This window comes from Lates calcarifer, linkage group LG18 (assembly GCF_001640805.2).
Source record: "Lates calcarifer isolate ASB-BC8 linkage group LG18, TLL_Latcal_v3, whole genome shotgun sequence".
NCBI classification, from domain to species: Eukaryota; Metazoa; Chordata; class Actinopteri; family Centropomidae; genus Lates; species Lates calcarifer.
The window spans coordinates 17,433,762-17,460,162 of record NC_066850.1 but is presented as its reverse complement, the minus strand read 5'-3'; the positions used below and the strand labels follow the sequence as shown (position 1 = coordinate 17,460,162).

General features: G+C 42.0%; 1 protein-coding gene and 1 non-coding gene across 6 annotated transcripts; one reads left to right on the top strand and one right to left on the bottom strand.

Moving 5' to 3' along the window:
• Nucleotides 1–474: 474 nt before the first annotated feature.
• trnag-ccc (transfer RNA glycine (anticodon CCC)) lies at nucleotides 475–546 on the top strand. Its single transcript has one exon. It is a non-coding gene; the product is annotated as a tRNA-Gly (tRNA).
• Nucleotides 547–2,957: 2,411 nt separating this feature from the next.
• Nucleotides 2,958–26,350, bottom strand: ipo8 (importin 8). 5 transcript variants are annotated; one of them, XM_018697176.2, is made up of 26 exons: nucleotides 25,932–26,350; nucleotides 24,442–24,523; nucleotides 23,947–24,103; nucleotides 23,693–23,851; nucleotides 22,394–22,550; nucleotides 20,638–20,727; nucleotides 20,456–20,550; nucleotides 20,275–20,359; nucleotides 20,051–20,185; nucleotides 18,888–18,987; nucleotides 18,531–18,607; nucleotides 17,477–17,593; nucleotides 17,261–17,350; nucleotides 15,100–15,126; nucleotides 14,750–14,915; nucleotides 13,597–13,757; nucleotides 13,333–13,458; nucleotides 13,164–13,239; nucleotides 11,450–11,575; nucleotides 11,212–11,309; nucleotides 10,991–11,086; nucleotides 9,521–9,741; nucleotides 7,771–7,976; nucleotides 6,071–6,292; nucleotides 5,098–5,274; nucleotides 2,958–3,804 (listed from the first exon to the last, which is right to left on the bottom strand). In XM_018697176.2, exons 1-25 carry the CDS (start codon nucleotides 26,013–26,015, stop codon nucleotides 5,141–5,143), a joined length of 3,087 nt encoding a protein of 1,028 aa, XP_018552692.1. In that variant the 5' UTR covers nucleotides 26,016–26,350; the 3' UTR covers nucleotides 2,958–3,804; nucleotides 5,098–5,140. The 5 variants fall into 5 exon arrangements, with proteins under 5 accessions (XP_018552692.1, XP_018552693.1, XP_018552694.1 ...); XM_018697177.2 differs by having other exon boundaries at nucleotides 5,145–5,274; XM_018697178.2 differs by having other exon boundaries at nucleotides 13,173–13,239.
• Between the last annotated feature and the right edge of the window lie 51 nt (nucleotides 26,351–26,401).

Here is a 26,401-nt window from a genome sequence, read left to right as displayed (position 1 = left end):
CCTCCTGAAGGGGCTTTAAAGATGGATGCTACACGTCCTCAGCCTCAGTGTTGGGTCACAGATGACCTACTGTGCAAGGGTTCTGATGCAATTCCCTGACCTCACCTCCGCTCAGGAGGTGAGGTTGAGGTTTCCATCACCAGGAACCAGTGACAAGTAACTGCAGGCCTTTGGTTGTTATTCATATAATATTGTTAATATTCATATAATTGTTGTTCATAGCACGCTGCTCTTCCAGAAATATTAAAAAGAATCTGAGAAGCATAACTTTACTTGTCATTTTGTTATTTCAGTGACATTAAGTAAATATGATGTGTGAAGAAAGTTTAGCAGTGAGTGACTGTTGAAATATAACAGTTTGTCTGGTGCACTGCACAGGTTTTACACCAAGTATAAGAAGAAGAGCAGTGTTAGCAGTGGCATTAACAGCTGCTATCAGCACACAAGTAGTTTTCCCAGTCATTTCCAATGAGTGCATTGGTGGTATAGTGGTGAGCATAGCTGCTTCCCAAGCAGTTGACCCGGGTTCGATTCCCGGCCAATGCATTTTCACAGAAAGGACCTTCCACAGGGTTTGACTCTTGGACCAGTTGTATCAAACATCAGTGTCACTGACATTGTCATGTCCTTGATTTGCTTTAGAAGAGCACTCTACATAGGCTCTCCCTTTGCTCTCAGTTCTTTGTGACATGGATTCCACAAGATGTTGGAAACATTCCTCTGTGACTGCATCACATTATTTCTGCAGATTTAGCAGCTGTACATCCAATTCTGCAAATCTCCTGTTCTACCACATCCCAAAGGTGTTCTACTGGATTCAGATCTGGTGACTGGGTAGGCCTCTGAACTTCACTGAACTCACTGTCATATTCATTAAACCAGTTGAGACGACTTTTGCTTTGTGGTATGGAACATTATCATGCTGGAAGTAGCCATTAGATGATGGTAACTTTTGGCCATAAAGGAATGCACATGGCCTCTAACATTACTCAGATACACTGTGACTGGTTGGATGACTGCATTAATAAGCAGGTGCACAAGTGTTTCTAATGAAGTGCTCAGTGAGTGTGAATGGAGTAGAACCCCTTAATTTTTGCCAGCTCCACTGCCACATGCACAGTCTCACTCAAACAGTAACTACATGTTAAGGTTGCTGGACTGTTTTTTCCTCCCCTTTTCTTTTGGTTGCAGTGTACCTGAGGCCCTCTGCTCTGCTCAATCAATATCCCTGTTCACTTTAAACCAAGGATAAATCCCACTTTTTACAACTGCACATATCACTTGAGCTAATGTGTCAAGAGGCTGGAAGTGGAGCCACAAATCAATCCAACCTTTCCGGCGTTTGCGGTGGTGTACCACTGGTCTTTACTTTCTCCGCTGCAACTCTCTTCTCGATAACATCCGCTTCTCCTGGTGTGGGAATGCTCATTACTGCTGCAGCAGCATCCTCGCTTGGCCTAGATATGTCAGCCAAAAAAACATCTACCACCAGCCAGTGTCATTCGCATGCAGAAGAAATGACTACAAAGTGTGCAGAGAGAGAGAGAGAGAGAGATGTGGAGGCAGAGACAGAAAACTAATGATGGAGGAATAGATTCTACCAGTGCAGGGTAAATTTCATAGAGTTTCATGACTGAGGAGCTACAGGGTGAGTGTGAAAACAAACACTGGTAAAGAACCTGTATCCCTCCATCCAAGTACAACTGTGTGTGTGGCTGCTCTTTACTATCCTGCACATACACTCATACATGGAGCACTACAACAAAACAGATAAGGAAGGCATAAGTAATAACAAGTGGTATCTCTTCATTAAAGGACAGCACTACTTTTTGGGGTTCGATCAGCACTGAAATCCTCTCTGCAGCGTATTTACAAGGGCTGAAACACATTTGTGTAAGTTTTACCATCCTTACACTACAACTCAGTGCAGCCTGTGGTCTCAGGTACATTGAAAATAGCGTGAATCATTAATCACACTGCATTACTTTTTGTTTGTTATTCAAGGGCAGACTATACTACTATATAAAAACTCTATATCTGCATTTGTCCTGACAGAAATCAGGACGATTCATTGTGAGTGTTTCCAGATCTGCCAATAAGATTAATGCTTTGTTAAGGTTTGCAGAGAGAGTGATTTTGGGTTAAAAACATCTTATGAACTAAGGTGAAAGAACCTTCATTGTCATGGTTAAAATAAGGACCACTTGGTTGAGGTTATGAAGCAGCTGTGTTCATGGTTCAAGGAACACAGAGGAACAAACTTTTACCTTTGGCAGGAAACTACTCCTGAACTCTGCTTCTGAGTGACAAGTCATAATGCCATTACTGTGATATGATATGTTGTGACAGCACTGTGTGTACAGGAAAGAGCCAAAAAATCTAATTTGGTTACCTTGCTCTGACCTTTGTGGTTGCAGCCGATCGCTGCTGACCGCTGCTTGAACTGGAGGACGGAAAACAAATTCCTCATGTTTCTGTGTTTCCAGAACTGTCTGAAAAACAAAAATGGCCTAATATCACACCAGACAAAAAAAAAAAGATATTTACTTGGCAGTTGCAGCAGGTGCAGATGCAACGATCAGGTTTGTTACAAAAACAGTCTGAGTCTCCTAAATGCAGCAATCTACTGCCACCAAGGTTAGCATCGTAGCTAAGATGGCATCGCACATGCCACAAAAGCCTTCAGATGCTAGCATGAGCCAAGGAATTGTAACAATGTACGGTCAGTTCCAGTTAAAAACTATTGGATTGATTCATTAATATTCCCCACAAGATTTCAGCAAGAGCCATAATTATTTCAAATTTAGATTTGGTGTGGTTTATACCCAAATACATCCAAAACTATCAGATCAGCCTGAGAGAAGTCTGAGACTGTACGGCCAAAACACCAGAGATGCTGTAAAGCAGAGGTAGGAAGCAAGAAGGACGGATGGAATAACAACAACAGAACAACACCGGAAAATGTTACATGAACTTTTATGATTTTCTTAAATTAGTTCTGAAAACCGTTACAAAAACAAAACCCAGGGACAAACAGAAAGACAAAAAAAAAAAAAAAAAAAAAAAACCAAACTGCTTCTCCCCAGATGACCCGTCCCCATTATACATGTCATATGTGTGACATCATAGCTGGAGGCAACAAGTTCTTTGACCTCCACCCTCTCATCCATCTGCAGTCTGTGTACAAGGCACCCTTACAGAAAGCGGGCTCTTCTTGCTCTGCATCGGCCCTCAATTCATGAGATGATAAAAAGTGTTCAGCTATAGAGAGATGAAAACAAGCGCTTACAGTACGTACAAACACACACTTTGATGTGTTTTTATTTTTTACAGTTCAGCACACACGCGCACATGCACACACACACACACACACACACACACAATTACTTAGACCAAAGGACTGCACTGTACAAGAACTGAAGAAATGAATTTTGCTGGTCAAGGACATTTATATTTATAATGCAGACCTTTCTCTGGAGTACGCTCTCACACACTCACACACACTCACACACACACACACACACAGGCCAGCAGCCTGTTGACAGGAATATTCCAGTAGGGGCTGTGGTTCTATACAGTGCACTAGGTCCCAAACTGATTTAATGCCAATTCAGCCCCCTGCTATTCCATCCAGTTCTGATGGCACCCTGGGACCCGGTTTTGGTGGGATCCATTAAGATATGGTCTGATCTGGACTGAGAACATTCAGAGTAGACTGAAATTCACTTCAGGTCAGGTCAGACCAGCCGCTCTCTTCTTCGCCCCCCTTGTCTGACTCTGCAGTTCATCTGCCTCCTCAGCGCTCTGAAAACACAACAAGATTCAGTTCTCAGACTCAACAGCACATTCTGGTTCTGGTGGTCGTTCTACATATCTGCTACAGAGCTCCTGAATAGACAGAAGACTTTAGATGGGAGGAAACAAGAAATGTGCAAGACCAAAATACTTCGAAATGAAATGCTTTTAAATGGTTAGGGTTACTGCACTGTAATTTTATATGTATATATATATATATAATCCTCATAACTACTAAATGGTATTGCTAATGGGTGTCTGAAAATATTTAAGGTCCAGTGTGTAACATTTATGGGGATCTATAGTCAGAAATGGAATATAATATACAAATGTTTTCATTAGTGTATAATCACCTATAACTAACCATTACTGTGTTTTAGTTTGCTTAGAATGAGCAGTTTATATCTACATAGGGAGGGTCCTCTTCTATGGAGTCTGCCATGTTTCTACAGTAGCCCTGAAGGGACAAACTGAACCGAATAGTGGTGCTATACAGGGGCCATTTTTACATTGATGTCGCTGTTACAGTTTACAGATTAACTGATACAAATTAATATACAGTGTTTCCCATGCAGTGACTGTTATAGTGTGGTTGTGTAATATTTAATAATAACAAACAAACTTGCAGGAGATGAGGGAGAGTTCCGGGGACAGGTAATTAGCATTCTCATCACTAGATGCTACAAACTGCTTCTTTAAATAGTTTAACATTTTGGGAAACACACATATTTGCTTTCCTAATGAAAGTGTGATGAGAAGATAAATACCACTCTCTGTTCTGTGCGTTTAGCACAGAGTTGGAGTTAGGATTTAGGAGTTAGATGATACTTGAAGCAGTCAGAAACAGCTACGCTCAGCTAGCTAGTTTCAAAAATATACCTACAAAGCTCTCTGAAGTTTAAGAATTGCTAATAATTGTTTAAAGAAATGTGAACACAATTTGTGGTTTTTGTTGAGATTTTGTACTGAAACAAAAAGGGGCTGGTTGGTCATTTGTGTGTGTGGACTCTTATCCTTCTATAAAATGAGGGTCTAAGCATAAAGGAGGTTGTATGTTGTGCAGACTTGTCATTTTGGGCTATAAAATAAAACTGACTTGATAGTTTGTGAATTTTGGAGAAGTCTACTTGTTGCTGCTTGGGGACGCAAGCAAAAGTTTTCTCAGGATAACAATATTTTTGCCAAGATAAGAAGAACGTTTTCTCAGTATAATGCATAATCATTTTTTTGTGTGTAAAAAAGTAATAATCTGTGACATATCAACTCTTCAGGCCAGTGTTCAAGCTCAGAAACATCTCTCACTGGATTTTTGCAGCATCTTTTCCTCTTTCCCGTGTGTTTCCTCTCACCACTGGCCCTTGCCTGCGGTGCTCCTCCTCTGCTGTGAGATGCTGTAGATCTCCTGCAGCTGCTTCTTCTGGTCGTCGCTGAGGGGAGCCGTTAGACTCTGGTACCAGGCAGCATCAGTGTTCTGGACCCCTGACACACACACACACACACACACACGCAGGGACAAAGTAAGGTTATAATGTGAAGCTGTTTTTGTGCAACAAATGATTAGGAAAGATTTAATAGGAAAAATGATTCGGCAACTCACAACCTCCTGTGTGACTCTTTTTTTTTTTGTGTAAGCTGCAGATGGAAATTCTATTATATAAAGAAATTATTCAAAAACTTTCAGTCCTGTCAGTCTAAATTTTAAATAAATCTACACAATGTTTATGCCATTAAAAAACAACAGCGGTGTGATGTGTAAACAGTGCAGTCCAGTACTGGAATTATTCGTTGGTTCTGCATAAGGTGAAGATGTTCTCATCCTGGGCAGATAGTTAACACCCGAGCCACCATGAAAATACCTAGAGAGATGCAAACCGCTGCCAGATAACAGGTAAGAAACGGTGTGTATTTCCCTTGAGAAGGCTGTACTCAACTTTGTTTCTGTGTTGGGGTTGGGTGATTAGTTCACTATTTAGGAGGCTTGCGCTGCTTCCCCGTGTGTATGTCACTCTGCTGGACGTGCACGGCAAGTGCAAAGTTAGCATGAACCCATGAGTAAGAATGGACAAGACTCAGGTTGAAAAAGCTCCAGTTCCAGCAGAATGTTAATGTGCACACTGATATGCATGAGTCTGGGATGCAGTTTTTGAAAAACACTGTGTCAGCTCTTTGTTTTATATCATTGTAATGGATTAATGAAAAATGATTCTACAATCATTAGTTGTCTTGTGGAATCAGGGCAGAGGTGAATCTGTTAGGCATCTGAACGGTGGCTTACTGAGCAGGGCGGAGGTGAAGAACTGATACTCGTCCTCTCCGTTGTCGTAGTCGAGGGGCGTGCTGTACTCCTCCAGGGGCGTTCCCTCAAAGCCGTCGTCATCCCAGTAGTCGTCTTCGTCTTCATCGTCATCCTCGCCGCCCTGACCTGTCGGCGTGCTGGACTGCTGCTGCATTGCATTTCGGTTCTCATTCACCTCGTCCTCGTCGCTGGGAATCTCCTCTGCCGACACAGAAAATAACACACCCGTTAAGATCAGAACCTTTTACGTCAATGATGACAATTCCCTTTGACCTCTTTAAATTTCCACTTTAAATTCTCACCACAGATTTCAAGAATAATTCCAAAAATATGGACTCTTCGGTCTCTGACATCTAGGTGGTTATGAAGTATTTTAATAGCAGCTAAGCTAGGAAGCTAGCTACCTTAATAACTCACTGTAGCCAAACTAGTCGCTGTAATTCTCATTCATTCTTGTTCTCGTTTGACAACCACAATTACAACTGTCACTTATACACACCTCTCATAGTGAATAACAGAAAACAATGGATGTAGCTTTGGTGACATAAACCCTAGCTCTCCAGAGGGTTCTGATGCTTTGGTACCATTTTGGCAGCATCTGGAACTAGTTAGCTAAGCTAGATAAGGTGGGACAACTACATGCTAAGTAGCCCAGCTGACTCTGCCAGGCTGTTAGCCTTATCAAACACAGACAAAAGACCAGTGGCTAACAATCACTGATGAGATCTGAGCTTGTTAATGAAAAAAAAACTGGCTGATGTCTTGAGATGACAAGAGACACAGCTGGAAGAAAGATGGGGAAAATGGACATTACACAAAACTAACCCATCAACAGGAGAGAAGAAAACTCAAGGATTTGAGATTTAGGAAAATTTGAGTGATATTTATAGGAATCCTCTGCAGTTGCAGGTGTTTTGCAAACAACATCTTGTGGTCATTATAATCACTATTTATCACAGGGGTGGACAAAATATTAGAAACACCTCTCAGTATGGCTCAGTATAATTCAACAGCAGCACAAACTATATTCTCCAAAATGACCATACAGGTTTGATCAATACTTTAAACAAGAAGTGAATATTATATGCTTCATGAATGTAGGAATTATTGTAAGGTTGTTGTATTAAACTCTATTTGTTCTCCATAACATTGTCCTTCTATATTCTACACTCACATATTTTCAAACCAGAACACGTTCAGCTTTGACAGGAGGAAAATGTAAGCTTTTCTATTAAGAATACACCATTCTGAACCATTTAATGCAGTGAAATCAATGCATTTTAAACACCGGGCCGCAGGAGAAACCCTCAGCCGTCACCGTAGAACTAAGTTAATTTATCAGTCTGCCCCAAAGCAGTAGACAAGGCTTAGGAATCTAATTCCTTTACGCTTGACTGAGGCAAAGCAGAGCTTGTGGGGGTGAGAAAGTAAATGTGCTGCAGCTAATTTGAGCTTGGAGCTAAATCAAGATTCAAGCAGTGGATGATCCGATGTTGGCAAAAACTGAGACTCTCATTTCATTATCGTACCTAAGCCAATTTCTATCCTTCTCTCTTCTCTCTCTCTCTCTGTTCTCATTCATCCTGCTTTTGTTTCTCCACCTCCGTTTCACTCATTCTATTCAGCTTTCCTCTCTCCTCTCCTCCTCCACCACCTTCTCAGTCCTGATCTTTTCTCACCGTTCTGGTCTTCATCCTGAGGCCCCGCGCGGGCCAGCAGGTCTGGTTTGTTGATGAGGCGGGAGGCGTAGAGGTGTTTGAGGCCCAGGAAAAGGAGCAGGATGGAGGGGACGATCTGGGCGGCGACTCCTTCCAGCACGGCGGGTCGGCTGGGCAGCTCCATCAGCACACTCAGGCCGATGATACACATCTTACGGTCGTGAAGCCTGAGGAGAGGATCAGGGAGAGGAGGAGACTGGGAGTGAGGGCAACTGACAGTATCAAGTCCTGCAAGAATCCACAAAAGTTGACTGAAAAATAAAACTTCCTATCACACTTTGAAATCTATTTGGAATTAATACAAGACAAAGCTTCCTATACTGAATGTTCTGAACTGATTAATGGGCAGCTTGAGATAAAATAACAGGAAATAAAGGATCACAGGAAGAAGCCTCAGACTTTTAATAACTGTGATTAAGACTCTTTGGAGCTGGAGTCAGTTCATAGAGACTGGAAGCAGGAGGAGGAAACAGCCCGGCTCTGTCCAAAGATCAAAATCATACCTACCAACACTTTTTTAAAACTCACTCATTTGCATAAGCTGCATACTTATTACTAAGTATTTCTTTTCCACTCTCTCAGCACTTCTGTCTCCAAATTTGTTCAGTTTGTTGAAAGTTTTCAGAAGTTTTTGATGTGCATGAACGCCCAGAACGTTCATTCATTCAGTGTGACTGTGAACCACGTGGTTTTATCCTCATAAGCGCAGTCTCATTATTTAATAGCCATTCCTCGCATCTCTAGCAGTGTGTTAATCAGTCAGTTGTAGAGGTGCTGGTAGCTTTAGTTTGAACTTTCTACACAGACATGCCCAGTCCTGCTTACAGTAATGCTAAGCTAGGCTAACCATGTCCTGACTCCTGCTCTGTGTTTAACACACAGACTTCAACGCTGATATTAATCAGCTCATCTTACTCTTGGAAAGAAGGAACACAGGAACAGATTAGAAGTATTTGCCCATTGGGTCATGCTCCAATTGTTCTTGTTTTGAGGCAACAGCACAAACCAACAAAACTGGCTGACCACAAATCAGTATCATCACCATCAACAATAAATAAAATGTTAAAGGGTTTGCAGTCATAAAGGCAAAAATAGTTATCACCCAAAGTTGCAGACCTACAAAACATTTTAGCTTCTTTTAGCTCAGTGTTTTGGATTCACTTTCTTGTATCAGTCTTGTTTCCAGCAGTAGCAAACAGCAGACACACACAGTTAGACACTAGCTGGTGAACAAAGTGGAGCATTTAGTAACTGGAAAACTGAGTGGAGACCAAAAACAAAAGTCTAAATGAATTCTAATGTTGCTCTGTGTCTGCTAGATGTGTAAACAGGCATATTTGCTAACAAGATAGCAAGAACATCAGATAGTAGCAGCATAGCAGCTGTGTCACACCATCCACATTTAAATAACCTTCCTCTGTGTAAACTGTACAGCTGCAATGATTAGTTGATTAGCTAATTAACAGGCAGTTGACAGACTCTCAGACAAGTCAGGGTTATAATGAACGTCTTTCTTTCTGAGATTTCTCAGTGGATGTATTTATTCACAGTGGACATCAGAGATAATGAGATCTGTGGGGGTGTAAGAATCAGATTTGACTGAGTTATGGAGCTGTCTCTGTCTGTGTACCACAGTATCTCACCTTAAAAACTCTTAACTTTCTGATGATCTATCCTAACCAGTTAAAAACAACAGGAGCCTCCTCCTCACCCCAGGAAGAACTCGGTGTCATTCATCCACTGGTTGATGAAGTGGGCGGTGATGGGCTGCGGGTTGTGTGGGAAGTGCATGTTGTCTAGAGTGTGGATGAGCAGGGCTGGGTTGTAGTACAGAGCAGCGATGGCCACCTGCAGGCACATGGTTCTCAGCTCGCTGGACTTCACCCCCCGCATCAAACGCTCCAGGACTGCCTCCACAAACAGAGGGATGCACTGCAGCAGGGAGACACAGAGAATCAGGCTGCCGTCAAACCATAGTGGAAACATTTACTTTCCAGTTTTGTATTTGGTTTGTTTAGGTTCATGCTGTCACATCCAACAGACTGTCCAGACTTCATGTAATGTGTCACACAGTCAAAGATTTCATGATCTGATTCCCACACACTGCAATTTTAGCCAAGTGAAAAGGATTTGTATTGAACTGCAACCTATTAGATACCAACATCTACTTCCTTATAGCACAGAAATGATCTTTTTTAACTCATGTAAAGGACAAAGATCAGCTCTTGCTCTCACAGTGGTGCACACCTCAGTATTTTTATTCAGTATTTATAGAGAAAGGATCAAAATGTGCTTTTTTGGTTTCCCAGTGTGGATATTTGGTACCACCTACGATCGACTGAGACTGTTTTCACCCAGATAAGATCGGGATAAGAAAGACATAGCACAACCACTGACAGGGTGCATATACAAAAGCATAAACCAGAATGAACAGAAGCTTCTTCCTTGATACTGTGAGGGAAAACATGCTGCTTTCTTCTTATGCAGCTGACAGCATGCATTAAATCAGCTAAATATTAAATGGCTGGGAGCCATTCAAATATATGCATCTTCACATTCTTACACAACCTTTTATATTTTTTTCAGGTAATATCATTCTGATTTGTATATGTGTATCAGAGATTCCCAAGCAGGGGTACTAGTACTTCAATGGATTATACTGCTGTTGCCTGAGGGTATATGGAAAGCTTGTGGAGTAGCTCCACTAATTTGAAAAACTGAGAAAAAAAACAATTAAATAAATAAATCCACACATTGAGGCAGCAATTAATAAATTGTTCAAACAGACAGTTAAAAGTAGTGGATCAATGGTTAAATTAGCTAAAAGTAAATGCCTATAAATACCAAATAATCATAGGTAAATAGATGAAAAATAAATGAATGCTTAAAGAGTCCAGCTTAGGCATCTGAGTGTCCATGTGGCAGTACTTACATTCAACTGGATGAAAAAATCATTTTAACAATATCAACTGATGTTTTTCTTTTTTAAAGAGTGTTAAAGGCATTCAGTTTAAAATGAATTCAAATGAGCACATATGGAACATGGAGGTGGTGTTGGGTATAGGGGTACATCAGACAGAGGAGGTTGGGAACAGCTGTGTTAAATACATGACAGATGTTTTCATACTCAATGTCACTCACTCTGATGGATGATCACATGGACATGAAGGTCTGTACTGACCTGGTCAATGCCTCTGCCTCTGCACTGCAGAATGATGACCTCCAGCAGTTTGGCAGCATGACATTCTGCGTCTTCACCCGCATCTATGGTCAGCACCTGCGACAGGTCAAAGGTCAAAAAAATAGTTAAATCGTCAAGGCTCAGCAGCAGTGCTGGAGAAACTGGATCTTTGTTCATATTCTCTGTAACTGTGCAGCAGCTGAAGGAAATCATAATCTGACCTTTTTGCACATGCTGTAGATGACCTCTAAGTGCTTTGGGTTGGACAAGAGCATGTCCGTATCCACGGTAACGTAGTTGTGCAAAAGAGGCATCATATCTGAAACACAAACACAGACCATTATAAACACTGCTACCATTTTTCTGGGCTGGTGTATCACCATGCAAACAGTAACATTTACTGTACAGGTGCATCAGACTCTATGTACAGTTAGTACTATCACTTCACGGGTGAGGTACCTGTGAAGTAGTCAAAGCAGTCGTGCTGGAAGACCTCATACAGGACGCCCAGGAGCTGCCACATCTGGGGAGAGATGGTCTGACAGGTGAGGCCGAACGCCAGCGACAGGATCTCCTCATAGAACTCTGCAGAGAGAGACGAGAAAAGACCGTTGATATCTCTCTCGCACACATTCACAACATATTCTGTGTGACTTCACCTTGAGACAGGAAGTTGGTCACATTGAAGTGTACTGTATTATGACAGTTACTGGGATGAATAATGGATGAACTGACCTGACTTTTTCTCTTCCAATAGTGATTCCAACACTGTGTACAGATCTGATACCAAACATCTTTTTCTTTCCCCAGTCTGTAATCATCAGTGTATGGAACTGAGTGGGTTCATTCTTCAGTGTTTAAGGAAACATACGTACATATCTATACATCACTTCTCAACAATAAGCTATGGCTATAAGTTATGTATTTAGTGAAATGGGTTATCTGCAAAAAACTGAACAGATCACAACAAAATAATAAAATACTCCATACTCCTCCACGGGGATTCATGCAGTAAAGTGTGTGTGTATTTGTGTGTGTCTGTGAATGTGGAGTGCAGTCTTGATTTCCTGAAGAAAAATTAGCTTGACCTCTCGGTCTTTCATTTTGTTTGTTATGACCCTCTCCTGCTGCTTTATCTGCCTCTGCCTGAACACAGCTTTCAATACTGGCAGCAGGAGGTTATCAGTTAATCCATTCATTACTGGAGTGGGAAGGATCCAATCCTCCGCACGGCAAACCGCTCCAATTACCAGGATTACACACACACACACACACACACACACACACACACACACACACACACACACTTTCTTGTACCTCTATCTTTTTGAGGGCACTCATTGACATAATGCACTCCCTAGCCCCTTACCCTAACCATCATAACTGAATGGCTAATTCTAACCTTTAGCCTAACCTAAACCTAAACCTAAACCTAATTCTAACCCTAACCCTAACCCTAAAACCAAATCTTAATCCTCCAACAACCCTTTGAAGTTGTGAAGACTGGCCAAAATGTCCTCACTTCCCAAAAATGTCTGTGCGGAAAACACTGTTTTTAGTCCTCACTATGTAGCACACACACACACACACACACACTGTTTGAGAGAGTACAGTACAGTCATAGATTCTAATGCTTTCCCTTGCCCCTTACCTTAACCACAACCATCACAACTAAATTCCTACCCTCAACCCTAAAACTAACCTTAAAGGACAGTTTCACAATTTTCAGGTTTATTGTTAAAAAAAAAAATCATAGAGAGTAACAGTGAACAATGAAACAGGTTTGGCTTGCTGTTATCACATCTTGTTCATACTGTTCATTTCTTAAAGCAATGTCAAGAGAAATCAGTTCATCATCAAACTAAGTTAAAATATAAGTCATAATATCTCTTTCCACCATTATAGGCTGTAAATCACTCAGTGTGCTCTAAGCCCTGTTCTGAGAAGCTATAACATTCTTTTCTGTTTACACTGTTTGAGGCAGCTAGAGAGAACTACAGTAGCAGACAGAGGAGCAAATGAATTAATGAAGCAATCCTGTAATGAAATCATTAACAGCTCCTGCAAAATGTGAGTGGCAGAATGTTGATTCCACAGGAATCTGAATGAGAGTGTGTGTTCGTGGAAGTGAGCGTGTTCATGTAAAAACACTGGAAGGCCCGCGCACACACACCTGCCATACCTATGATGGGCTTCTGCAAGACCAGGCCGATCACCTGCAAACAGATCCCTTCCAGCTGCTGAGTGATCTGAAAGTATCAAATACCACATTACAAATGTTGGAAACAGTCTTTTCTTCTGTGAAGTGTGTGTGTGTGTGTGTGTGTGAGAGAGAGAGAGACCTCCTTGTGGTCCTCCATGACAGTGAGGATGGTGTCAATGGTACTAAGGATGCCAAGAGCCATGACAGTCTTGTCTTCGTTCTCCTCATACTCCTCACTCTGAAGGACCCTGGTGAAGATCTCCGCCTGCCAAACACACATACACACACTTCAGAACAATATTATATCATACCCTCTGCAGTAATCAACAGAGATACATGCAGATACATATTGAAGGACTTGTCATCCATTAAATCTCAAGAAATGTGTGTGTAGTGTTCCTACCAGGTTCTGTGTCATGTCTACAGCAATGGCGGCCACCTCCTGGTTGTACTCGCAGATCATCTTTTGTATGACGTTGGTCAGGTCGTCATTCTCCGTCTCTTTCACTACATGCAGCAGCTCCTGCATGACCGGCCTGATGTACGGCCTGATGTACAGCTTGGCTACACAAACAGGAACACAGGTGAAGTGAGTAACATAAATCATTTTGTTACGATGTGACGTTCTGCTGGGAAATATTGGATCCTGGGATTAATCTGGATGTTACTTTGAGGCGTACAACCACCCCCCAGCAGGACAATGCTCCCACCACACCGCAAAAACTGCGGTCTCGAGGAACACGCCAAAGAGCCTAACGTGTTGACCTGGCCTCCAAACTCCCCAGATCCAGCATCTGCGGGATGATCTGGAACAAGCCCGTTCCATGGAGGCCCCACCCCACAACCTACAGGACCCAAAGGATCTGCTGTCGCGGTGCCAGACACCACAGGACACCCACAGAGGTCCTCTGTCTATGCCTGCAGCATGATGGGAAACCACACAATAATAGGCTGGTCCCACAGATGCTGGATCAGATTGGGATTTGGGGAATTTGGAGGCCAGGTCAACACCTTGGGCTCTTTGTTGTGTTCTCGAGACACTTCTGAGCAGTTTTGGTGGTGTGGTGGGAGCACTGTCCTGCTGGGGGAGGCCCCTGACATTGGGGAGTGATGTTGCCATCAGGGGCTGTGTTTGGTCTAAAACAATGTTTAGGTGGGTGGCACATGTAAAAAGTAACATCTGGATGATAGGAGAGAAAGATTACAAATCGCTAATTTATATATATTTTACTTAAAATCCTTAAGTTAAATTCATTCCCTATTTGAAATAGCCAGGAGTTACATTCAATTAGAATCAATTAGGCCTCAGTGCTATGAGATTATGTTCTGTCAGTGAAGTGATCTAAATGACTAATCTGCCTAAAATACAACAGTACAATAATTCTTGGTAGCCCTAATGTTTACAAGTGTTTGTAATCCATGGTAATATCAAGATCTTACATGGCTCCAAGTCAAGTCTTTCTACTAAGAACTTACAACAGTATCAACTGATTGAGATGTTCAATACTACTACAAACATCAAGACACTGAAACAACATCCACATCCATCCACAGACCTTGTTCCTGGTTGCTGACCAGTGTCTGCAGAGCGATGGCGGCCTCCACCTTGACGGGCATCTCTTTGTCATCAATCAGATCCTGTTTGACCAACTCCACAGCGTTCCTCAGCACCAGGTCATCGTGGAAACGCAGTGGGCTGAAGCAGTGGAGCACCCAGCATGACTGCCAAAACACAGCAGGGAAACAACAGATTAGCTCAGCACCCGAACACATCACGATCCATCCACAGTGTTTGTAAATCTCTGATACCACCACCACCACCACAAGTGTCTATTGCTGCTGAATCAGGTGTATGTTAGTGTGGATTACAAGCACAGTGCTGAGGGGGACTGAAACACTGACTCACATTGACTGAATGGAGCACCCAACAGGACTGTAGAGAGGAGAGCCAAAGGGACAGTTAAAGCATTAGAACCATGTATGAGCTGAGACTTTTCACATGCAGCAGATACAGGCTTCAACAGCAGGCAGAGGGCTCATGGCAATACCTAAAAGCACTGAGCTTAGCTTAAACACAGATGGACAATAGGACCATGTATCTCCTGGTCTGTGACAATTAGAATGTAATGTCTTCAGCAGCAGTGTGGCGCCATCTGCTGAAAACACAGGAGCACTGGCTCAAGTCAGTCAAGTGGAAATGGAAATGGAAATGATCTGGATAAGCAGATCACCATTTCCTCTTCTTGCATTAGTTCTTTCTTTAGTGCACACATCTTTCTGTTCCCATCTAACTTTCCATTATTCCCACGCCTCACTTCATTACTGTCAAGCTTTAATAACTGAACGTCTTTATTCAAAAACAAGATTTAGAAAAAGTGAAATCAGCTTCTCCAAAAGAACAAAAATACAAAACAACATGAAAAAGGCAACATTATTGAATTTAACTATGGCCTATTGGTTACCACAAGGTCCAAAGCTTAAAGCATGGCCAGGAGATCTTTGCTGCATGTAAACATCTCTGTCTTCCCACATTTCTCATCTCTATCTTCACTGACTGTCAGATAAAGGCGAAGTCTAAGGTTTATGCCCCGTATGCAGTTGAGCTGTAAGTGCCAAATGTAGTTGAACCGTCAGCTAAAGAGTAAGAGATGACAAGCCAAGTTCTAAACCACGAAAGCAGCTGTCCACAGAAAGAAGCCTGACCATAGCTGAGGTGTGAGAGATGACAGATGAAGCTTTAAGCACAAGTTCAAGCAGGAATAAGCTGTCAGCGAGCCTTATCTCATCGTCACACTGGGCTCCACCTCTCCACTATTACCCAATGATTTCACTGGGTTCTCTTTATTAAATTAAATCCCTGATTAAAATGTTGAACTGTAAAAAATGAAAGCACATGAAATTCAGTTGACGACGAAGCAGCGGAGATAGCTGGAAGCTTCTTATCTAAAGCTCTATTATTCACATGTCTCACTTTATTATGGTCACACAATTTAACAATCTAATGTGGAACAAACTCAATATAATTCTATAACTATACCCTGAAAAAATCAAATCAGTTCCAACAGCATCAGAACATAATGACATCATTTTGTAGTGTATGTAAGTTGAGGATTAAGTCATTGGCAGACAAACTGATTTTAGTACACTGAATAATCTTCAGATTTTAGTCTATGATGAAGCTGATTACATTCACTAGTGTTATGTTCAGTGGTGTCTAGCCTGTAAGTATGCAAGCACATGCTACTGCATTAATAATTATAATTATTACAATAATTGCTTATTGTTATCAATCCAATATATCAACAATAAAGTGCATCAGAACTGAGAAATAAAAAATATACAGTACTGTGCAAATGTTTTAGGCACTTTAGATGTTTTGACTCTTCCTGATCCTTCATCAGTAGCATCAGGGAGGTGTGTGATCAGTCCCAGATTAATTCTGCTGCAGGACAATGAGTCCAATCACACAGTCAGCATCATGAAGAACTGTCCTCAGAGACAGGAAGGACAAGAAGTCCTGCAACAGATGGTCTGACCCCCACAGAGTCCTGATCTCAACATCACAGAGTCAGTGTGGGATTACATGAAGAGACAGAGACACTGAGACAGCCTGAATCCACAGAGGAACTGAGGCAACTTCTCCAACATGCTGGAACAAACTACTGAGTACAGGTGTACTGAGGAGAACTGGAGCTGTGTTGAAGCAAGGTGTTTGCTGCACTGTGCAATGAGGTCAATTGATGAATAAAAATGAATCACTAGATTATTTTTGACAGCATCCTCACTTTACCTTTAGTGGCTAAAACTTTTGCACAGTACTGTATATATTTCAATTTCATCACTTTTACTACTTTACTGTGGGTAATTCAAAGGTCAGACTTTTCTGACATAGTGCTATAAAATGAAAAGGGAATAAAAATGTTTGTAACCATGACTGCCGGCAGCATCCAAAGGAGTCAATGTCCAATATGAGAAAATAACTTGAGTTTTTCCAGAGCTGGGGAAAGAAAAACAAACAAAAAAAAAAATCATTAACCCTGTGAAGAAGGGATGGAGGGTTCACTCACTCTGGCTCGCAGGTAACCCATGGGAGAGTTGAGCAATGGGAAGACATAGTTTTGCAGCATCAGCTCCATCTGCTCCCTGTACATCCGCTTCTGTATAATCACACACAGCAATGAAAAGCAGTGAGAGGATTCAACATAACTGTCTTTAAAGGATTTTTTCTACAGGAAAATAGAATGTAAAGTCACACACAGAGGTGTATCTGTGCATGTGTGTACCTTCAGTAAGAGTTCAGCCAGAGCGCCGATGCAGTGCAGTGCTCCGTCCTTCCTGCGGGGGTCAGCAGAGGGGTCCATCAGTATCTGGTGGCAGAACTCCATCATCTGAGGAAGAACCTGTCAAGAAGGAAGCACTAAGATTACATCTCTCTCTCTCTCTCTCTCCACAGTATGGATCATATCCATACATGTTACTGACTCAGTATCTTTCCTGTAGTATTGTGCTCTTTTGTCTCTCTCCTCTTCTGTCTCTTTCTGCAGGTATTTCTGCCTCTGGAGCTGTAGAGTCTGATCTGTGATGACAAGTCTCCTGCTGCTGCTACAACTCCACTCAACACCTGCTGCTATAACTAGAAATAATAAGTACTGCTTCTGGTATTGCTACTGCAATTGCATTTACAACTTTAATTACTATTATTACCTCTTTTGTATTATTGATACCACTTTACATTTTTACATGAAATCTGCACTATGCTATGTTCTCCTGTCGCTATTTTCTACCCCCTCTGACCTGTTCTATATGAAACGCGCTATGTAAATAAAATTGAATTGAATTGAATTGAATGAAGAAAAGACTGATGCATAAAGTATATTCTACAGCTGTATTTAATTGTGTTGACCTGAGATGCACTGCTTCAAAATTTAAATAACTAAATAACAGTGATGGAATAAGTATTCAAAAATAATACAGCTTAATTTGTCATCCTGTTTAGAAGCTGTTTAAAAGTCTAACATTATAAAGTTTATTTAGAGCTGCATACATTTTTTTGCCACCTGGTGGCAACAAAATATAATGCTGAAAATACAATACTTAGAACAAAGTCATTATTTTGAAAGACACAAATAAATCTTAACTTCCGGCTGTTAAGTCTTAGTGAGGTCATATGTGAAAAGTCATCAGACAAATGTAGTGGTGTAAAAGTAAGTAAAGTGTAAAAGTCTCATAAAACAGATACACTGGCAAAGAGCCAGTGCCCACAAACTGTGTCTCAGTACTGTGAGAGAGTAAATGCATTCAGTTCCTCTGGACCTGTGTTAAAATGCAGCTCCTCACCTCCTTCCTTTTGCGGGCAGCTTTACAGAGGAGGCTCTGAGCAGCTGTGGCTGGGAGGGCGTGGTCGTCATACAGGTCTGCCACAGAGACAAACACACACTCGCTCACATCAAGAACGGGATCACACTACATGTTCAAAAACATGGCGGACATCCTTCCTTTACCACTAAATACAATGGCAATAATGCAGCTGCAAGGTTACTACAGTGGTTGTACTCTAACAATTTAAAGTACATGACTATCTGACATGATGGTGACAAGATGCTACATGCTAGCAATGAAGACTGGTAGCAGGTTCCAATCCACTGTGTGTGAGTTCAGTCAAGTCATTAGAAACCAGACTGTTTGAACACTCACTGAACTTCATGCGTATGTACTCGTAGGGGTCTTCCTGCCAGAGCTTCTCATCCTCGTCTTTGTAACACATGAGAGGGAAGATGACCTCTTGGCATATGGTCTGTAAGATATGAAGGTGGTCATACACAGTGGCTTTAAAACAGCAGTCAGTAGAGGAATGTAACACCCCTGATGGAAGAACCTTAACATCCCTCTGAAGTCCACCTTTCAGGAACTGTGGGCATTGTTTATTATTTTTTACCTGGGTTAGCATATTGGCTCAGTGGTTACCACTTTTGCTTGGGTCTGAATCATATGTACACATGTGTTAGCCATGTGATAGCCTGGTGGTGGTTTAGGGAATAAATAGATGGATTTTGTATTTTCTTTTCTGTGTAAAAACAACATCCTCCTCCCTTTTTCGTGATCTCCAAATTCATCCCAACCACGCCTTAACCATTTCTGTGCTGAACAGTAACCAGTGCAGGAGCATCCAGGAAATACAAAAACATGGCTGATCCAGCCATGAGTCTGTTTATGGGACAGAGGCAAGACTTAATATGATATAAGAAGAAATGCTGATACCTGCGGTAACGTTAGTTATAGAAACATCCAAAAGTCATATCCAACAAGTTGAAATGTAAACAATATAATCCATGACAACAATGTCCGCTTCTTGAAGTCAGATACACTGTAAATAAGTACTACACATGGAAAGACTGGGACAGCAAAACCATTTGACTGATCTATAAAAATATGTATTTCTCTTTATCGTTTGTCAATTTATTGTAAACTCTTTTGTCCATGTCAGGATCCTGTAGGAAACATGACTATGGTTTTCTGATGATCTGATTGGTCAGTAGTCTGGCAGGTTGACAGGTTCTGATCTGATCCTCTGAACATGACCTGCTCCAGGGTTAGCCGCTCAGTGTAAGTTACCATGGTGATTTACGCCACTAAAAAGTAAACCACCGTCGTAACCCTGACCTCGCTAACCTCAAATCCTGCTTCGTAGTACAGGCCTCAGACCTGGTCTGATCAGGTTTGGAGTAAGAATCAAAGCTGGAGCCAGCATCCCAAAGTTAAAGGACAAACACTTGGGATCGTTCAAGTCAGTGCAGATACCCACATAAATACAAAATGATCTTTCATATCTGGATCAGATTCCTCCCTGCCTGTCCTACCTGCATGTGTGGCTTCATCTGTTTCCAGGTCAGGGAGTGTGACAGGCCCTGGTTGAGGTAGTTGAGGCACTGTTGCAGGACGCGAGGAGTAACGTAGTGCTTCTGTCGGTGCTGGTCCACCACTTTCAGCAGGACCTGGATGGACAACACAAACAAGGACAGTCAGTGCCTGAGCAACAAATAAACAGAAAAGCAACTTTCAAGTTTAAGTGACATATGCATACCTGCTGTATGCCCACTGCATATGTCTTCAGGAAGAAGTCTGCAAACTCGTAGTACTCCTTTGTCACATTTCCAGGGCTCCCATACCTTTAATTCAGACCAGAGCGAATGAACAGCTGGTAATGTTCCTCTGGAAAACTACAAATCTGGTTTGTGATGATGTGAGAGCACCTGTGGACTCACCGCTCAAACAGTCTGGTAATGATGCGCAACGCCCACTTCTTACACTTCCACCACGCCAGCTCAGGACGGTCGTCCTCATCCACCTCCAGCGTCTCCTAACAAACACACACTTCACGGTCAGTTCTAGGAGCTTGTGTAATCGGCAAACGACTGTTTTCGTGCGGCCTGTGTGTTTGCCTTACAGCGGGGACGTCGCGGTCCATTATGGCTCGGAGGATTTCCATCCACTGGGTCATCACTGCGTTGTTGATCAGCTGGAGAGGCAGCGAGTACTGCAGGGCAACAATGGGGTTAATGCTGTTATCATTATGCGTGCTTTGTCTGTTAAACTGGGTGACATGTATCAAAGTAACATCCAGATGAATGTGAGGCCCCAAGGTTTCCCTGCAGAACTTTGTATTGTAAAGAGATTCATGTTATTCACTTCACCTGTCAGTGGTTTTAATGTTGTGGCTGATGGGTGTAGTTGTCCAGAGGTGACAGCTCCCATCACAGACAGCTACAGATCAGGTGAGAGCCTGATCACCACATCCAGGTCTCCCCAGTCAAATGAGGACATTAAAATTACACAGGTGGCCAAATCAGTTTCTAATCTTACTGAAAATGTCTACTCTGATGTGACCTTTCATACATACATTCTGAGGTTGAAACATGATATCAGTCATTTCCACATAAAATCAAAGCAGTCTGTCTTCTTTTTCATGTGCATAATTGTGCTCTGCCCTCTCCTCATCAGGCTACATGACTGACCACGACTAGTTAAATGGTTGATACACTGGCAAAGATACACAAACGTTTACACAGGGACAGACACAGCTGTGGTTGTGAAGCATGATTTACTGTGGGTATAGTATTCAACTTATTAGAATTAACATAACAGACAGTCTTATGGCTCTCAGTTTAACTTCAGTGTTCGCTGCTCACTGTTTCACTGTTCTCTAATGCACTGACCTCAGACCAGCACACACTCTATCTCTGTCTGTTAATCTGTTTTAAAGCCAAACTCTAACAGTGGAAAAGGGGAAAAAAAATAGGCCAACAAGTACAATCTACTCAATCTACTTAAGTGCATGTAACAGAGTAAATGTAACTTGTTTCTACCACCTCTGAAGAGATGTTTGTTATGGCTTCATTTAGACAGGACAGGAACCATAATGTTGGTGATATCTGTGTTCTGAGTTATAAAGTGATCATATGAAGGAGAGGAGTGTTTCCTGTTCTCTTACAGGCTCAGTTAAACTCATTTTGTCTGGTTCTGCTCGAGGTTTCTGCCTCTTAAAAGGAAGTTTTTCCTTGTGCTGCTCATGGTGGGGAATGTTGGGAATGCTGCAGTAATACAGCATGCACCTTCACCATTCAGTTACTGAGGGCCACTAATGCATCTTCTTTTGAGTTTCACATGTCATGAAACTTTGCTGTTGACTGTTTTATAGTGTCAAAAAGTTGATGTTCTTAATACTGCAACATTTCTGAGTTTTGACTCATACTCATACTTATACTTTATTTTATAATGTGTAACAATGCACAAGGATACACAAGCCTGTGAGCTGTGACTGATTATTTGACTTATTTTCTGAAGAATCTGAAGAATCTCCTCAACGGCCTCCTCCTCAAAGATCGGCTCATTCACTGTGTTTTCTGGTTTACTGAACTCACTGTATTTTCTCTGTGTGTATTGATCTCACACGTTGTAGCAACAAGGCAGTGCTCCAATTCCATTATTCTGTCTTTATGTACATTGATAGCTGCCCCCTGTGATCACCTCAGAACAAATATCTGAGCAGTCTTATGGCATCATTTTCTATGACATGGCCAGGCTTTATGTGGTCATACTGATCATTAAGTGATGAATGTATTACAGTGATATGAGAAGAATATGTTTTATCATGTGGGAACACACATAAACAGAGACGCAGACACACACACACACACACACACCTGTACAAGAGCGTGGAAGATCTTAAGGATCTGTTTCTGGATGAGGACAGAGAAGATAGTGGCGTCGACCAGCAGCTGGCTGATGAGCTGTTGGATCCTCGGCAGGAAGATCTGCATGGCTGCCAGCAATGGCTCCCTCTCATCTGCCTTCCTGTACCTGAGTTATACACACACACACACACACACACACACACACACACACACACACACAGAGAGAGAGGGGCACACAGTGAACTGACCAAAAAGTATCTTAGTCAGGGTCATTTGTCATTGTGTGGACAAATCGCTGATGAGGTGAGAGGGGCTGCTGAACTTAGCAACAGAAAGCTCACAATGCTCACAGGCGTTACTGACCTGATTTATCAAGCAAATCAAAGTACCAAGATTTGGGTTTGACAGTAAATCAGTATTAAAAAATAGATCAAACCAGCACACCACTCCTTCTATGTGTTCCTCTACAGATGGTTGGTTGACAGCAGCATTTATGCCATAAAGTGTTACACACTCCATCTTTTAGGAAAAAGTGTTTATAGTACATCAACCCTCTCACCTTAGTCTTAGAAAAAAATATAGCCTCTACAAAAAGAAAACATGCAGGGGGAGTACGATGGAGATTTTTTGGGGGCATTTTTGTCACCACAGTAGAGGCAGACTGGAAAGGCAGGGGAGAGAGGGGATGATATGCAGAGAGAGGCCCTGGCTGGATTCAAACCAGGCCTGCTACAGTAAGGACTAAAAAGCTAATCTGGCAGAGTGCACACCACCTATCAATATGCACTCTACCAGGGGAGCTTTTCTAACTTACACACTGCATTGCAAAAGTAAAATCTGTAACTACAGTTTGACACAGGGTGGGCTGTTTCCCCAATATATTTAATGCTTGAGTTATTCTGGCACTCCTGTGGAGTTTTCTTGTAAAAAAAAAAAAAAAGTGTGTTACTCAACTAAACACACTGTGTGTATCCTTAAGGTCAAACAGTGTTGATTGCACTTCCTTCCTCATCAAACAACATGTTGAACATTTTCAGTTCTGCATTGTTTACCTCCACGCTTACCAGCAACCAGTCTTCTTTACCTTCATTGCTACATCTCTAGGAGCATTACTGCCACATGTCAGGCTGTGATATAGTGTGAGTGTGTTTGTACTGCTCTGCCGTCCAATCAAGATGAATATATGAGTTTTTGTTATTGAAATTCATTATTTTATATAGACAAATAATGTGATGTGAGGGTGATGTCTCCGCAGGAGGATGTTCAGAGCAGTGAGGCAGAACAGAGGAACATGAACAGGTTACTCACTCGTAGGTTTTGACCAGCTGGTAGAGAGCCAGAAGGCTGCCGTACCAGCTGCCGCTGTTCTGAGACTGCAGGTACATGCCGATCTTGTCCACGATAGCGGTCCAGCGGCCGGGGAAGTCGTGTTTGATGATGGCTCGCAGACACATGGTCAGCTGGGCGCTAGAGACAAAAAAATAGAGTCGCTAACAGCTTTGGCCAGGTACCAATGGTGATCCTGAGCGTCGTGTGTGTGTAATGTGTGTGTATGTGTGTACCGTATGGACTCTGGACAGCGGATGATGCCCTCCACAATGTGGTCTCTGATCTGCTGCCGGTCATTCTCGTGGATGTTGAAGGGAAAGACGACCTCGCCCAGAGACGGCTCCCTGTCCTGCCAGTACTGACTCACCATGTTCTTCAGGTAAATGGCCGCTGCACACACACACACACACACACACACACACACACACACAGAGTCAGGTAAGCATGCACACCAGCCACTTAAGTTTTGTTTTAATAAAAAGTTGAGCTTTATAAACATCTTTCCTCATGGACAGGACTTTTTTGTGAACATTTCTCAACATGAAAATTACATAATAATTAAACAGAGTAACCTTAGGTGAAATTATGTTGGTATTGTTCTTATTACTGCTGAATCAAGATGGAAAATGTCAACCAGCATTAAAACGTAATGAACAGAACAAACCTTCAGCAGTGAGATAAAAACAGCAGCTGTATTGTTTTCTGAACTTTTCTGTTTATTGTCGTACCTGCCTGGCGAACAGGAAACTCCACCTGCTCCGACACAATGATCTGAAGCAGGGTCGGTGCAAAGTTGATAATCTTGTAGGACTGAAACATAACAGAGCAGACAGCATGAGACAACTGTGTTCTGTTCAGATTTAAATGGAGTCACTTAAACAAATTAAAATTCAGGAAGTTAAACTTAAGTCTTTATAAAGGCTTAATGCACAGATTGTAAGTGAAAATCTGTTTCACAGTCATACTGGTCAGAGTATGAAAATATATCAGAAAACCAGTAGGGACAACATGAACTTCCAGGGAATATATAACAATAATTCCTAATGATATGTGATATATGATAATGTCACTCATTTAAGTGGCAGAAAATGGATGGATTCACCAAGACTTGAATTAAAATCTGCAGATACCCTGCAAATTTGCATTTGGGTGCACATGATGTATGACAAAAATAAATAAAAATAATAATCTACTTTTCCTTTGTGCACAAGATAGCATTATTTTCAGCTGTTCCATATGTACAACATGTAGAGACAGAGACCTTGCCCTTACTATATGTATAGAACATTATCTGGGCCTCAAGTGCAGATGACAGTTTAATGTTAACTTTGTGCTATTGGTTGTGATTAAATATGACTATTTAAAATCCAAAAAGAGAGAAATATATAAATGAATAAACAACAATCTAACAACTTAACACATCATAATTAAATTTCTGATGATGTTTAAAAAGCGCTTCTGTAAGCCACTTTTTAATCATCATGTGGGGAAAACTTTGAACCTGGGAAAAACTTTTAAAAATAGAAAATGAAAAATGAACAGCTGGATGCAAAAAAAACCCAAAAACAAATAATACAAATAAATACAATATAAATATCCAAACTGATGAGAGTAGGATAAAGACACCAAACTGCAGTGTGAGGTTAGGTTTCTATGGGAAGATCAAATGATGAACATTGCTGTTGCCACCACATCACAGACACTTTCTGTCAGCAAAGGCCTCAGTGGGAATTTTGGGATTGGTGTAATAATCACACATCAAATATTCAGGGATCATGATCTTTTTATTTGGGCTGATTCTGATTCTGACCCATGGCATGGTTTTATCATTCCACTGTAACAGCAGCTCTGTGTCAAACACCAGCAGCAGCGCAGATGTTTTCAGTCAACTCCAGTGTTGACGTTGCTAAAGTTTGGGTACCCACTGGTCCTCATGGTTCGTGATGGCTGTCACATCTGACTCCCATTGTTCTTCGACGCAGTCAGTCAAACTGCTGATCGCAGGCCCGATATAAGCTGCCAAACCGGGGAGGGGGGCTGAAGATTCACCAGGCCGAGGCCCGGGCTCGAACACCAAAACACGGCCTGTCCTCCTCCACAAAACACCGGCATCGTTTCTGGGCCAAAAACGGTCCGTGATGTCCCCCCCCCCCTTCCCTCCATCTGAAAAAAACAAACAAACAAACAAAAAAACAACCAACTACTTTAGCTCACCCACCTGATTGAGTTCATTCTCCGCCGCTATCCTCAGATTAGGGTCGATAGTCCCTTTCAGAGCCTGGATTATCCGGTTAGGATCCATATGTGTTCAGTTCCACGGTTCCTTCTGTGTTTTTACTGTCACATACATGTAGCGCTAGCTAACGTTTGTGCCCTAAACTCAGCCAAGCGTTAGTATCTGCATCCACTGTGGGTCAAACCTCCAGGAGTTACAAACACAGCTTCCGGTCACCACGTTCAAAATAAAAGGCTCATTGGTGGGGAAAAACTGGTCAGAAATGTGTTTTGTGCGACGTTGGCTGCGTTTGTCCTGACGGAAGAATCGCTGGTGTTAGTGTCAAACTTTACCGAGAGCCGTGGCCTGCCCCGTTTTACCGGCAACCAGCTGTCGGTGGACGTAAAGCAAAGTAAACAGACAGTTTACGGTCTCCCCTCCTCTTCTTCTTCGTCGCCACAGTGGTACGGTGG